A 16,102-nucleotide genomic window follows, 5' to 3' on the forward strand; every position below is an offset into this window, starting at 1 on the left:
TGCCTAACACACTGGTCAAAAAGTAGTCCAGGGCCTGATACCAACTGATTTTATTTTATTTTATTTTATTCTGTTTTATTTATTGGCCACACCCATAGCATGTGGAAGTTCTCAGGCCAGGGATCAGACCCAAGCCACAGCAATAGCAGTGGCAGATTCTTAACCCACTGTGCCAGCAGGGAACTCCTTGTACCACCTGATTTTAATTCCGGGCAAAGAGGTAGACCGTGAGCCACATACTATATAATCTCAAAGACCATGGAGGCTGCCACTGCTGCATCAAAGCCTGCGCTTTAATTCTTCCCTAAGAGTCTGAAGGAGCACATCTCTCCTGTCAGATCTGATTTTGGTCTTGAGTAAAGCAGAGGGCTGGCTTTCATGTCCCTCTTCTCTAATGTGTAGTAAATTAACTTCATGCCATTTTAAAATGACTTGTGCAGATCCCAGCCTATCAAAGCAGGCACAGAGAATTGTTCTTTGCTATGACAATGACATTGTTTTGTTCCCACAGTCCAGCAGCAGCCTCAAGAGGCTGTGGTCCTGTTGCCTGTCTCTCCTACAAAGAATGGCTCAGTTAATTGTTCCCTCATCTCTCTGTCATCATACATCTGCCGTGACACCAGGGACACTGTAGCTGTGTCTCTGTCTGTCGCCAGAAGAGAGAACGGTGCCTTTTATTCTCCTCTCCATATTGCCCTTTTCCGTGCCTGCACTGGATTTGATGGAAGAAAATCATCCTTATGCCAAAACCAAATCAGCTGAGTTAAAACTGTTCCTCAGAATGCAAGTGATCCATATCTAACCACCCATCCAGCTCACGGGTCTAAGTGGATTTTGCTGTGGTAGCAAAACTATCTCTCAACTCTCTGCAGAGGGAGTTGCAAAGCTGCAGGTTTTTGATGTTGAGCCTGCCTTGCTCAAGATTCACAGGTATTCAGACACCCAGCCACAACCTTAAGTACTGATATTTCCACTTCAAGCACAGGCGGTGCCAGGCTGTCCTTTACCACATTCGTTTCTGTGACTTCACGGCTCTTAGCCCTTCCCATGGGGGAGACTGCTCATTCTCATTGGTTTCCTCTGGTCTGTGTCCTGGTTCCAAGTCATACTTATCGTACAGACCCTTCTCCCACCTGCGGGAAGAACATTTGAGGAATTTCTTGCTGACTTTTCCTCACTCCCTGGCTGGTGAGCTTTGCATTTTCTCTTAAGAGTCTGGACAGGCTTTTGGGTTTAAACCCTTGTGACACCTGCCCCTGCCCCTACCTACAGGCCTGTCTTCTGGAACCCATTTCTATTATTTGCTGCTCTGCAACCTCACTTCTTGTCTGCAGGTTCTGCAGTTTCTCTCTCCTCGAGGGAATGAACCGGTGATCTCTTAAGTCATCTGTTGGGGTCCCAGGCTCTGCTGTCATGCCTCCTCTTTTCCTCACTGCTCCTCCTCCCCTTGGCATCCAGATCACGTGACCCCTTTCACTCCCTAGATGATTCTAGGCCATAGACAAGTCACTTCACAGGAGGACTCCTCGGCTGCCGATTGTGTTTATTGGTACTTTTGTTACAGGCAGGTATGCTAAGAAGAATGTCTTCTAATAATCTGATTCTGCTTCTCTAAACATGTTAGGATGTTCTTAAAGATGGATTTTTTTTTTTTTTTTGGTCTTTTTAGGACTATAACTGCAGCATATGGATGTTCCGAGGCTTGGGTTGAATTGGAGCTGCAGCTGCGGGCCTCGCCACAGCCATAGCAACTTGGGATCTGAACCCTGTCTGCAGCCTACATCACATCTCATGGCACTGCGGGATCCTTAACCTGCTGAGTGAGGCCAGGGATCAAACCCGTATCTTCATGGATACTGGTTGGGTTCATTACCACTGAGCCATGATGGGAACGCCCCCAAAATTAATTATTTTTAAAAATAATGAAACTACTTCAGCTGCACAGACCACTCTCTCTCCCAGGATATCTCCCACAAACATACCCTATTTTTTGAAAACGAAAGTCGGCATGGGTTGCGGGGGTGGGGATATCTTTTTTAGCCATACCTGACATTTAGTATGTTACCTATAATCAATCAATTTTAAATTTGATGTAGCAAAACTCAAAACTTGGTTAAAACAATAGTGGAAGAGCAATTGTGGTCACAACCACTATGTTGTGTAGTAGGTGTGACCACAAAGTTTGGTTCAGGTCCAAGCTCTGACACATACCAACACTGTGACATTGAGCAAGTCGCATAAGCTCTTTGGGTTACAATATCCCACCTCATAGGATTATTATCTGAATAAGAAAATACAAAGTGCTCAGCCTGACGTTTAGTAAGCCCTCATGAATGATGGTTGCTTGAATTGTTTTTAAAATCTCCAGAGTTGTGTGATGTGTTAAGGATGCACATGGAAAACCTCAGAGGACAAGAGAAGATAAGCAATGAGATTTTCTGTGTAATTTCTGCCTGCCCCATTTAAGTTCCTCAGAAATAGATTAAAATTCTAACCCCAATACCTAGCATATGGCCTTGATTCCTACTGGACAAAAAAAAAAAAAAAAAAAAAAAAAAAAAAATCAATTCTAAAGCTTTGGTAAATATTATATCAAAAGGTTCATAGAGACCAAAGGGTGATTATGTACTTTACTGAATTGATGGGTAGAATTCCTGCCCCCTCCCACTTCCTCCCCACACCAATACTAAGATACACACAACACACATATACACACACCAGTTTTATTGGTGGAAGTTCTTAAAATAACTTTTCTATCCAAAGTGATGTTTTATTAGTTGTTGTTTTTTGTACTTGAATAAGGGTGATAAGAGTTTAGCTGTGAGAAGCTATCAAGGTGTCATACCTCAGAACCAGAGAGACTTTGGTGCTGCAGTCTTGGCCCCCACAGGCTGGGGGAGAAGTAAAGTGAACAAGAACAGATGGCAATGATCAGGTCATCAAGATTGGCCCCAGTGAAGGCAGCCAGGACTTGTGGTTACAGTGCCCCCTACAGGCACAACACAGCCATCGCGTCTTCCATCACAGAAGTGGTCAGTCCCTGACTGCCAGTTGAGCTCCACGAGCACAGCAAGCAAGAATCCTAAGACGCTTTGAGAAGTGCTCAAGAGCCAGGCTGTCTTTGGCGGGGGCAGGGGGTGGGTACGGGGAGAAGCCCTGTCTCTAGGGGCAGGACTCCTGTGAACAGATGGCGCATACCAGACCAGAGCATGCAGCTCCTGGGGAGGAAGCCTGGAAATAGCGAGACAGTGTCCAGACTGGGTTTGCACGAGCCTCCTGTCCCAAAAGGAAGTAGTGGTTCAGCCTACACAGCACAAGTCAGGCTGGGGATGGCAGACCACAGCATGTTCCTAACCCCACAGACGAGGTCCAGACAGGAAATCAGGTTACTGAGGGGCCCTGTGACGCATGGCTTGCTGTCCTCCAAACCCTGATACCACTGAACAAGACCAAGGAAAAGGGAGACAGTGTCTCTGGGTTCCAGAACACTACTTTGCCTAAGCATTTTTTCTGAGGAAAGCATATGACGTGTTCACTTTATAAATGTTCTTTAAACCATACATACATTCTTCTGTCTAAATGAAATATCTTGTAGTAATAAAAGAAGGCATTTGGAGTCATAACATGAGAAGCAAATTACGGAGGCTGTTTGTTGTGTTTCTTGGTACTCCTGTTGGTGGGCAGGTGTGCTGGGAAGAACATCTTGTCATATCCCAGTTCTCCATCTCTGAACATATCAGGTCTTTCTTAAAGATTTACTTTTTATTATTTTTTTTAATTTTGTAAATCACACCAAGTAGTCTAGAAAGCCAGAGGGATTCCCTGCTTAAATTCCTACCTGTTACTGAGACACTGGCCTTGAAAATATACAAAGTTTAAGAAATAACGTTCCTAAAACTATATTAATTTATACTCAAAATAAGCTAAACTATACCAGTTGTATATCTGTTAAAATATTTCTTCTCAAAGTTTTAACTTAAAATCCCCTTCATTACAAAAGCAGTATACAGATAAAAATAAAATAAAAACAGCAGACTCTCATTACCCAGATGAGATGTTTTTTGTCTTTTTGCCTTTTCTAGGGCCGCTCCTGCGGCATATGGAGGTTCCCAGGCTAGGGGTCTAATTGGAGCTGTTGCTGCCGGCCTACACCACAGCTCATGGCAATACCGGATCCCCAACCCACGGAGCAAGGTCAGGGATTGAGCCCGCAACCTCGTGGTTCCTAGTCAGATTTGTCAACCACTGCGCCATGACGGGAACTCCCAGATGACGTTAACTGTTAACCCCTTAGTGTATATCCTTCTGGATGTTTTCCTGGATGGACTTTTTTTTTTTTTTTTAAACCCAAATGATATGTTTTTAATTGACTTCTGAAAAGAGCAGTTTTAGTTTACAGTAAAGTTGAGAAAGTACAGGAAATTCCTGTCCACTCTCTGCCTCCACACATTATCAACATCCCTCCCCAGAATGGTCCTTTTTTTTTTTAAACCAAGGATGAACCTACATTGAATTTCATCATTACCCGGAATCCACAGTTTACCATTGGGTTCACTCTTGGTTTTGTATCTTCTGTGGGTTTGGACAAATGTATAATGACATGTATTCATCGTTATAATAGCATACTGCCCTATACAAGTCCTCTGAGCTCTGCCTAGTCTTCTCTTTTCCTTCTCCCAACCCCTGGCAACCACTGATCTTTTTTACTATCTCCGTAGTTTTGTACTTTCTAGAATGTCACATAGTTGGAATCATATAGTATGTTGACTTTTCAGATTGGCTCCTTTCACTTGGTGATTATGCATTGCGATTCCCCCATGTCTTTTCATTTATTTTGAGCACTGAATGGTATTCTAGTTTTCTGGATGTACAATAATTAATTCCTTTGTTCATGTACTGAAGGATATCTAGCTTGCTTCATTCTATATATTTTTTACATATCTTTATTTATATATATTTTTAGTTTACTTTTTTTGGTCAGTTATGGACTTTTCCAATCATTAGTTTTTATCTCATCCAGAACTTATTTAAATTTCAAAAAAAAAAAAAATCCTCTTTAGCGTGTTTATCCAAATCCAGGACCACTCTGTTATATCTAGCTATTTCTCTCTTAAATGTTGTTTAATTTAGAACAGTCCTTTTTTCATAAAACTTGAAGAGACAAAGCCAGGCATCCTATGGCAAGTGCCGCCTTCTAGATTTGTCTGGTTGCTTCCCCGTAACGCTCAGCACGTTGCTGTCCCTCGTATTTCCTGTGAAGTAGAAGTTGAATCTCTAGGTGTAATAGCGTCAGGTTTCCACCGCTTTGGTGAGAAGGCAGTACAGATGATGATGTGTTTCTCTGCATTGCCCTGCAGTTGAGTGCTGACCTCCCCGTCCCCCCACGTGCAGCTGTATTCGTCCCCTTGCCCATTGGAGGTCACTGGTATGTTGCTACATTGGCATCATTTGAATGTTGATTTCCTCATCAACACTTCTCCTGCTGGTTTTAGCACTAAGTGACAATCCTTGACTCAAGGAAGGATTACATTAGGGATAGGAAACAATATTTTTAAAGTTCATAATTCCTTTTACATTTGTTGGCTGGGGCATTTTCTGTACAGTAGACATTTCCCAACATAGGGGGGCTATTCAATTACCCTGCGATGCAGAGTCCTCTAATTGCCAGTTTTCAAAGTAAGGAGTTAATATCTGTCTCAGATGAAATGTTGGAAGAATTTAAACACTTTTTTAAAATGCCACAGCCACTGCAGTGTGATTTGAGCACTTTCAATGTATCAGGCACTATGTTTAAAAGCCTTATGTAATGTAATTCTTATGACAGCACAGTGAGCTTTTAGAGATAGAAAACAGAAATCCCAAGAGGTTAAATAACCTGATGCAGTTACTCATGTGGGAAGTAACAAAGATAAGGTTCAAACCCACAAGGATCTGAGTCCAAAATCCATGTGTAATTCCTTGTAGACATTTGCATTACATTTTACTTAAAAGCCAAATTCTATTTGTAATGATATTTGGAATATTTCCCAGTTCATAAATGCTAGAAATGGATATTATGATTAATAATTCTCATGAGGTCTCTCCTCCACCTCCCCCCCTTTTTAAACTATTTTTTTTATAGTGTGAAGAAAACACAAATCTTCAGGATACTACCCGCTACCTCAAACTTCCCTTTTCCAAGGGCATTCTCCTGGGGAATAATAATCAAGCTATGAAGGCCACAAAGGAGTCTTTTTGGATAACATCTTTTCTCTGTTCCACAAAACTCACACAAAATGGTAACGTATGATACTGGTTTTTATTTTCAAGCCTTTGTATTTAAGTACTCATGAATTTTGGTAGGCATATTCAATAAACATCAATGTTATATTTAAGAATTTTGCACTAGAAAAATCATTGATCCTTCTGTTTGTGATTTCCAATAAAATGGAAACAGTTGTGACCCAGTGATCAATTAAATGCATGTAGTTTTAAGGGCTACAGAGTTATCCCACTCTTGGAACCCAGACACACAATGCTTCAAATAAACCATCAAAACCCAGCTGCTTTAAAAAAAAAAAAAAAAAAAAGGCAAAGATTCCCACCACTTTAATCTCTCTTGTTTTATAGCTCCATAAACAGTGCTAATTGCGGGCTTTAGAATAAATGCTGTTTTTTGTTTAATTAGATGGATATTGCTTTTCTATTCTAGCATTACTTTTTTACGTCAGTGGTTGTTTAGCAAGCTATGATTAATAAAGCAAGTTCTTCTCCTTGGCAAATTGTCATGAAAACATTGTCTGTAATGAAGGAAGTAAATTAAACATTTTTGAGTTCTCCATGGTGCCATGCCAGGCTTCTAGAAAGCAGCGTGAATGCCACATTAAGAAAGTCACACTCATTATGTTGAAGCGAATCACTTCATACATAATAAGGTACAGCTCTTCCTTGACTTAGGATTGAGTTACATCCTGATAAGCCCGTGGTAACTTGGATACGGTAAGTCGAATGTACATTTTATTGTCCCTAACCTACAAAACATCCTAGCTTAGCCTAGCCTACATTGAACATGTTCAGAATACTTACATTAGCTGGCAGTTGGGCAAAATCATATGACTCAGAGCCTATTTTATAATGAAGTATGAAGTATTTCCTTTAATTGGTTGAACACTGTACCGAAAGTGAAAAGCAAAATGGTCCTGTGGGTACAGAATGGTTGTAAGTGTGTGGATTGTTTACTTCGTGATCACATGACTGGGAGCCGTGCCTCACTGCCACTGCCTGGCCTGTTGCTGGCCCAGGAAAAGGTCAACACTCAAAATCCAAAGTGTGGTTTCTAAATGATTTCATACCACCTTCACACCAAAGTAAAAAAACCCTAAGTCGAACCATCATAATTCAGGGTTCTGTGTTATGAGTCAGAAAATGCTCCCATGCTTAAGCTTTTGTGTTATTAGTTCTTTCTTCTGTGTCATAGGCCAAGAAATGTATTTCTTTTCTTAGAACCTGGAATGAGAAAAGATGCAGATTGGGGCATTATAATAACGACCACTTTTAAGATACCACTCAGTTTCTCATGCAGTGCTACTGTTACATTTTTTAGGACATCGGCAAATGACAGTTGATTCTTATGAATTTATATTGGATTTTGTTCCTCCTCTTCCAAAAGTATTGTTGGAGAAATATTTTTTAAAAATCAACTATATAATTGATTTTAAGTAAATTTGATTGAAGGTGGTTATTGCCAAGTTATGTCATTATATCAGATTTTATCAGTATACAGTGGTTAAATAAAAGCTTCACTGAGAGAACTCTGTAATGATTATAAAGCATTTACCAAACCTCAGGCATTTTTTTATGGGACCAGTCTAACCCTTTGGAGGTTGTTAAGATAATAAAATCTGCATGTTATTGACTCCCTTAGGTGGAATTTTTATTCATCTCATGGAGATTGGTTGTATGTCTCTTAGCCTAGGTTGACATTTAACTGATTGCCTCCAATAGAATATCTTCAGCTTTTTATTAGTTATCTATTGCTGCTCTAATAATTACTATAAAATTTATTGGCATAAAACAACAATAATTTATTATCTTACAATTCTAGAGGTCAAAAATCTGAGATCAGTGGTTAAGTCATAATGTCAGCAGGGCTATATTCCTTCTGGAATCTCTCAGGAAGAATCCTTTTACTCACTTTTTCTAGCTTCTAGGGACTACCTGCATTCCCTGGCTGCTGCCCTCTTTCTCCATCTTCAAAGCCAGCAGCATAGCATCTTTAAATTTCTCTGACTCTGACCATCTTCCAACTTTGAAGAAGTCCTGTAATGAGAGTGGGGCCACTGAATCATTCAGGACAGTACCCCTTTTTAAAAGGTCTTTAAAATTTATGGTTAATAGATGCAAACTATTGCCTTTGAAATGCATAAGGAGCGAGATCCTGCTGTATAGCACTGGGAACTATATCTAGTCACTTATGATGGAGCATGATGGAGGATAATGTGAGAAAAAGAATGTGTGTGTGTATGTGTGATTGGGTCACCTTGCTGTACAGTAGAGAATTGACAACACTGTAAACCACCTATAGTAGAAAAAAATAAAAATCATTTAAAATAAAAGATCTTTAATTTAAGCACATCTGTAAAATGTCTTTTGCCATATAAGGTAAAATTACTCACAGGTTCCGGAGATTAGACTACGGACGTCTTTGGGGGCCATTATTCTTCCAATGACACAAAGTAACAGTAGGTTCTCTGCCATTAAAATATTTGGCCCTGTATCCTAATTTGTTCTAGTTCTAGGGCTTAGGATATTAGACAGAATTGTGAACTTAAGATAGAACCAAATCCTGACAATTAGAAGCTACTACTTTGTAAAAGCAGAGAACATTTGCAGATGAATATGGGTAAATAACCTATTCATGAGATCGTTGTGTTGAAATCTCACTGTATGGAAGGAAAATTATTTTCGGAGACTGATAAGTGCTTAATTATCATTTTGACTTTGCTTAACCTTGTCAATATAAGACGGCTCAAAATGAGCCAGGAAATGAATAGTGTGTTTCAAAGAGATGGGAAGGAGGAAGGAAGTTAGTTGATCTTTCTGAAATTTACATGCCAGACACACATCTCTGTGTAGAAGTAATCCAGTTCCAAATTGGAATTAAATTGCTTTGTATTCATTTTACGAGACTTGGAAAATACGCAAATCCCATTTCCATTACAGTTTCGTAAGTGATGTAGTCTCTAAGAGCAGTTTCCTAGAGCAGATCTGCATTTGAGAGTCCCTAAGGTGTGTCTGCCTGCACATTTTCTCTGTGTTCCACTGTCATTCATATATAGCCTGCCCAGGCCAGAGCGCTCTGCTGGACATCTGTGATTGCCAGATCAGGTAGCTGTTTTAAACTTTTAAAAATAGAGATCAGGGAAGAAATTACTTTACTTGTTTGTTGGCTTCCTTCAGCTGTTGAACACAACTTTAAAGAAAAAAAAAAAAGTAAAAAAAAAAAATTAAGAAAAAAATAAAAACAGTACTTAAATCCAGTCTAACATTTGTGCAGATACTGACTTCCCCACATCTTTTTCTCCCTCAACTAATGGGTGGTTTATTCAATTTCTTCCTGAAATTGTCATTAAAGAAAAAAAAAAAAGGATGAGAGATCATGTCATCTGCCTATTTTATAGCATTTGGTAGATTAGGCATACAGTGTTCACTCAAATGCCTATTGAATGGAATGTATAAAGTTCATGTTTTCAGTAGTAGGTCCTAGCTCCTAATTTGCCACTAATGTATCTTCTCATGGCTAACATAGAGACCTAAGAGAGGATAATTTTGACTGAATTCTGAATACGTACGTGATTAATTCTGTCCAGACAGACACACTACTTTGCTCTCCTTTTGGCTCTTTTGGGAGCAGCCTAGAGAGTCACCAGACTTCTCTCGGGAAAGGTGAACAGCCCCATCCTGATCTGATGGTCTGGACCACTGTCATCTGTTGTCTGGCTCTGCTGACAGTCCTGTGCCTGGTCCCCCACTGCTGCCTCTGGTGGTGCCGCTCTAAAGCCGGTGGAGCTGCCTCCTTCCACTGCACACTCTCCACCCCCCACGTTGGGCAGTGTCCTGGATGCCCTTGCAGACGGCCTCCCTCTAAAGCGCAGGGAAAGAGAGAGGGGGGCTGGAGTAAGCGCTGGACTGGAGGTGGCGTGGGGGTGGGGAGTGAATGGCAGGGGGAGCCATAGCCGGGGTGCTGCCAGGGAAGGAAGGCATCCTGACGTTAGATGCAGGAAGCAGGGGGGAGGCAGCAAACAGACAAGGAGAATAATGGAGGCCGCCTCTGCCACCGAGGGTCTCACCCCAGAGAGAATTTAATCTAAATATAACCAATCACTTTTTAAAAGGTTTCAATCATACCTCCAGGATGTCTGAGTGAGACAGGAATATTAAACATTTTCAGGATTTTCTGTTAGGAAAATAATCATAAATCTGTTTCAATGTCATTATTTTAAAATTCCCTCATTTTTTCTAATTCTAAATCCTTCTCTTCCCCCTCCTACCTCTATAGGTTATAGCTAAACATTCCTATTTTGTACAAAATGTCTTACCTTTAAGTCCTTTGTGAAGTTTTTCTCTTGAATCTGGCTTTGGTGGAGGGTGCTTCTATTTCCTCTGGAGATTCTTAGGCTTTTTTTCTCATCTTTATTTACCGCATCATATTTGCTTTCTCATCATAATTACTTTCTTGATTTCTTGAGTTGTCATTGGGTTTGGTTTGGTTTTGGTTTTGGTTTTTTTAATTTTTTGGTTTTTGTTTCCATGTTGGCCTTTCTGTCTCTCAGCAGGTCCCATTCAGGTTTCTCCTGAAACAGGTGCTTTGAAGTAGAACATTCCTCCCAGTGTCCCTCTTGGCCATTCTAGTCGCTCAGCCACATAAGCACCAGGAGACCAGCCCTGCCAGGTGCCCCGGCCCTGGGCACATCCCGCTTGCATGAGCCTTGTCTGTTCTTACTGCTGTCGTTGGCCTCCACAAGCCCCCGCCTCCCTGTTCCCTTTGGGGACAAGCAAAGGCAGACACCATGTTTGGGAGCTTCTGCCCAGGGAAGGCGAGGGAAGGATTTGCTTCCTCACCAGGTGAAGAGGTTCTCAAGGGCCCGCATGTTGCCAGTTCAGGGAGAGGAGGAAATTGAAGAGCTGGCCCCGCGCTTGCCCAGAGTCTAGGATGGATGATGACCATGGAGTCAAGGACCCAGCCCTCCAGGCCAGATGGACTGACAATTGGTTGGACTTGCCGTCACTGCGCAAGGACCTTCTAGTCATGCTAGGCTTGGGTCACCTCATCAAGGAGACCTTCATTGCCAGGTGGAATTGGTTGCTAGGCAGAGCACTGGGGGCTAGGGGCACAAATATGAATGAAGTACATTCTCAGCCCTCAAGAATCTCCCTTTTATTTATTTATTTTTTTTCTTTTCACTTTTTAGGGTCGCACCCTTGGCATATGTAAGTTCCAGGCTTGGGGTTGAATCAGAGCTGTAGCTGCCGGCCTAACCACAGCCACAGCAACACCAGATCTGAGCTTCGTCTGTGACCTACACCACAGCTCACGGCAACGCCGGATCCTTACCCCACTGAGTGAGGCCAGGGATGGAACCCACAGCCTCATGGATACTAGTGAGGTTCATTTTTGCTGAGGTACAACGGGAACTCCAAGAATCTGCCATTTTAATGGGAGGAGGCAGAAAATCATTCAGCCGGTGTACACTGAATTCCTGCTGCATGTCTGCTGTGCTTATTCTGGGTGCCAGGATGATGATAGGGCCAAGTGTGGCATGATTTTATTTTTCTTGGAGTTTACAGTCCAGTGGGAGCAAAAACAGCTAAAGGATAAGTAGGAGTTTGTAATTCAAGGGCATTGGGAAGGGAGGAATAATTGGAATACACTGTAATAAATATTGTCTTAGAGGGCTAGTCAGAGGAGCCTGCAACTTGGCTCCTTGGGTGACAGGAGGCAGCATATTTAAGTATTGACTGTTTACCAGAAATACCCTTTCATGTGAGAGACTATTATCTATTAAGGCAATTAATCTCCCTTTTCTCTTTGCAAAGGTGATATGCTTGATCTTTTGAAATGGAGAACCCACCCAGACAAGATCACAGGCTGTCTCTCTAAATTGAAAGAAATCGATGGCTCAGAGATAGTAAAGGTATATGCTATTTTGTTCTCCCTCGCTTAGAAGTTCCTACAATAAAGAATATTTAGAGAGGAAGGATAGAGGATGTTTTACTTATGCATTTACTTCTTTAACAGTTTCTACAAGATACACTGGATACCTTGTTTGGAATTTTAGATGAAAATTCCCAAAAATATGGGTCGAAAGTGTTTGATTCTTTGGTGAGTTTAAATTCACTTTAATTGTATCTTCATTTTAACTCTCAGTCTTTAGTCTGTTTCTGTCTCTCTCCTTTTTTTTTTTTTTTTTTTTTTCAGGGCTGCACCCTCAGCATGTGGAGGTTCCCAGGCGAGGGAACAGCCACAACAACGCTGGATCAAAGCCATGTCTGTGACCAACACTACAGCTCATGGCAACGTCAGATCTTTAACCCATTGAGCGAGCCCAGGGATTGAACCCTCATCCTTATGGATACTAACCCTCGGGTTCTTAACCCACTGAGCCACATCAGCAAGTCCTGTCTCTTAGCCTTAACTCTTATAAGGCTGTTTTTAGAAATGTGCACTTAATAGCATGAGTTCACTTAAAAAGAACCCCCTCTCCCCTGCTGAAAAAAAAAAAAAATCTTGGTTTGCATTCAGTTTTATAAAGCTCCATTTTGATTTTTTTTTTTTAAGGTTCACATAATAAATCTGCTGCAAGATAGCAAATTTCATCATTTTAAACCTGTAATGGACACTTATATTGAGAGTCATTTTGCTGGGGCACTTGCATACAGGTAAGGCCCTTTATCTTATAATTGGTTTAAAAGCAGTTTCTTTTGAGCCTTTTAAAGCAGAACCCGGTATATAGGAAAATTTAAACGGGAGTGTAGAGAGAAATGAAGCACAACCACTGAAGTGTCTCTTGAGACAGTATCTTCCTTTCTCACATTTTTTTTTTTTAATGGCTAAAACTTATTTTGGTTAAAAGGGGGAAAAAAGGACTTTCTGAATTCTGTTCCTGAAACCTAAAATATAAAGTGTTTTCTTCTTGTCTCTATTTCACTTGATAGTCTTTGGTCTAAAAGGTCTGGTTATTTCACTCCAGTTGTCAAGAACCCCATTTAATCACTATACTCCTTGATGATTCTATCTGTCTTTAAGAAAAAAATATGAGGAGAAAATAGCCTTTGCCGTCATACCATTTTAAAATCATTTGTTCATTCATCTGACCGTATTTACCGAGTACCCGCTGCCTGCCAGGCACTATACTTTGTGCTGATCCTATAAAGACCTGGTCCCTAGCTGCAAGCAACTGAGGCATTGGACTCTCCCAGTTACCAGCTGCCGTTTTAACTGCTGGTCCTTTCCTATCAGCTGAGATTATGCGAACAAGGCTGAAAGGGAATGAATAATGACAGACCTTAGCTGGTACCATCCTCTGTGCCACTTAGTCCATAGTTGCCAGAAGGCCACAATGTCCCTCTTTCTACCCTGTGCTTAGCTTCTTCCTGGTTTGGGGGTCCTGCTTACATACAGCCCTGAAATGTACCCCAAAGTTCTGTCCCCCCACTTCAGTGTTGTCATTGCTATCCTGCCAGCTTTTTTACCTTGTACTTTAAGCATCTATGAGCATATACATGCACAGTTATCTGTTCCCAGAGGTGGGTTACAAGAGCACAGAATCAGGGGGTTTGCCCCCCCATCTATGTGCTGTATAAAGATAGTAGGTAACCAGAGAAGCATTCGATCCCATTCTTTTGGGCATTCTCTACCCTGGCATGGTAAGACTTACGCCTCTGACGTTTGAATGCATGGAGTTATTTTTGCAAGTCTGAACCCTCCCCCACCAACGTGAGTTTTTCAGAAGATAAAATGTAACAGCAGAGATAGTTCTGCAATATTGGCCTGACTTTGCCCCTTCGTCAGTTGGGCCCTGATGTGAGGGGGCATTGGAAGCTAGAGAGCAGGGGTATAATTTCTAAAACTTCAGGTTGCCCCGGAAGGCAGGCTCATCAGTCCTAATATGACAAGTAAGGCCTGTGGAATCTTCTTGGTCTGTGGGTGGATGGCTAGAAACGCATGACAGATCGGCTTCAAAGTAGCTCTCCCAGCAGCATCTACCTGCACGCACATCCATGGACTCTCCCCAGACAAAGAGAAAAGGGGAGCATTTTTTTAAAAGTGCGCTGTTTCCTAGAAACCAAGAACTGACCAGTGTTAAAAGTCACATGACCACAAACTTGAGCATGGGATGAGTTGGGGATTAAACAAGGAACCTTGTTTTTCCTGGAATTTACTAAGGCACCCTTTGATAAATTATTCTCCCCACAGGTCAGAGAACTGGCTTGATAAATCCGTGGGGGTGTGATTTGAAGGGGGGATGTGTTACTGCCAGTGATTTGAAGTGGGGTCGTGTTACCACCAGCCCTCCCCACAACCCCTTTTGCCTCCCGCTGAATATTTCATCCAACTGTTTACCGAGTCGCTGGGGAGGGAATCCCAATTAGCACTTGTCCGAGGGTGACCATGACCATGGCACTGCAGGCAATCCCTGGGCCAGAGTCCTGTCCACTGATGTTTGTGTTCGCCCGTTGGAAACATTGCCAGGAACCGCAGGGCCGATGGAGTGTGTCCAGATTGAGAGGAATCTCACTGCAAGTGTCCTTCCTCTCTTCAGCCTCACCAAAGGGGTAGTGGTGTTGATATGCAGACTTGGTGAAATTATGATGTTATAGCACTTTGGCAGAGAAATGTGAGAACTGATGGGAAAAGAAGCCTCCCCGTGACAAAAATTAGCATTTGATTTGTTGACATTTAATTGAGAGCGAGATGACATCTACCTTCTGCACATTTCTCCCTGTATTTTAGAGATCTCATCAAAGTGCTCAAGTGGTATGTGGACAGGATCACAGAAGCTGAGAGACAGGAGCACATCCAGGAGGTGTTAAAGGTAAGGCCCCGCTGTTGACAACAGATCACAGTCCAGCGGTGCTGTTGCCTGGTGATGCCTCAACTAGTTGGTTTTCTCTGTGCAGACTGTGAGTGGTGAAGGTATATTACTGACATTCCAATTCAGGGATCTCAATCAGTTTATGGCTGCTCCAGAGCTGATGAAATTTGAAAGGGACTTTGCCAGGCTCGCCCCCTAGGGTCTGCTCGGCATTGAATCTTTACCTCTCTGGGTTCCAGATACTTGAACTCTAGGATGGGCAGGAGGAAGGGTTCAGAAGAAGAGAAGACTACAGATGGATGGTTAAGCTTAGGCGTTCCTGGCTCTTGCTTCTACCATCCTGACAGAAACCACCTGAGGACCATTTGTCTGAAATTTTAAGAGGAAATGGGATGGCACAGCAGGGATCCCCAGGAGGAAACCGGAGGTTTTACTGGGTTTCATGGTTTAACACTGCCCATATCTCTGGGCCCTGTGTGTTTAGTATATATGGAGATGCTTATACCTTATTTGCAAATATATTCATATAGAATGCAGGTTTTTTTTTTCTTCTTATGGCTGCATCTGTGACATATGAAAGTTCTCGGGCTGGGGACTGAATCCGAGCCACAGCTGCTGCCTGACCCATTGCTGCAGCAAGGACAGATCCTTCAGCCCACTGCACCGGGCCAGGGATCAAACCCGCACCTCTGCAGCAACATAAGCCACCGCGGTTGGATTCCCACGTGGGAACGCCTAGACTACAAATTCTTTTTTTTTTTTCTTTTTAAGGCCACACATGTGGCATGTGGAAGTTCCCAGGCTCATCGAATTGGAGCTGCAGCTGCCAGCCTGCACCACAGCAGTGCCAGATCCAAGCCACATCTGTGACCTACACCCCAACTTGCAGCAGCGCAGGATCTTAACCCACTGAGCAAGGCCAGGGATCGAACCCATATCCTCACGGACACTGTGTCGGGTCTTAACCCCCTGAGGCACAACAGAAACTCCCTAGAGTACAGATTCTTAAAGGGATTGTCCAGTAACAG

The 16,102-nt window shown here is 42.2% G+C and overlaps 1 protein-coding gene across 10 annotated transcripts in view; it reads left to right on the plus strand.

Annotated features, from left to right (window-relative positions):
- The window catches only part of DOCK4 (dedicator of cytokinesis 4), a 456,170-nt gene that overhangs the window by 296,345 nt on the left and 143,723 nt on the right, over positions 1–16,102 (plus strand). For all 10 annotated transcript variants that reach the window (XM_021079277.1, XM_021079281.1, XM_021079279.1 and 7 more), the window contains 5 exons: positions 6,122–6,278; positions 12,076–12,173; positions 12,278–12,361; positions 12,818–12,918; positions 14,993–15,074. In XM_021079277.1, coding sequence (XP_020934936.1) covers positions 6,122–6,278; positions 12,076–12,173; positions 12,278–12,361; positions 12,818–12,918; positions 14,993–15,074 — 522 coding nt within the window. The remainder of the gene's footprint in view (positions 1–6,121; positions 6,279–12,075; positions 12,174–12,277; positions 12,362–12,817; positions 12,919–14,992; positions 15,075–16,102) is intronic.

Source organism: Sus scrofa, chromosome 18 (genome assembly GCF_000003025.6).
Source record: "Sus scrofa isolate TJ Tabasco breed Duroc chromosome 18, Sscrofa11.1, whole genome shotgun sequence".
NCBI classification, from domain to species: domain Eukaryota; kingdom Metazoa; phylum Chordata; class Mammalia; order Artiodactyla; family Suidae; genus Sus; species Sus scrofa.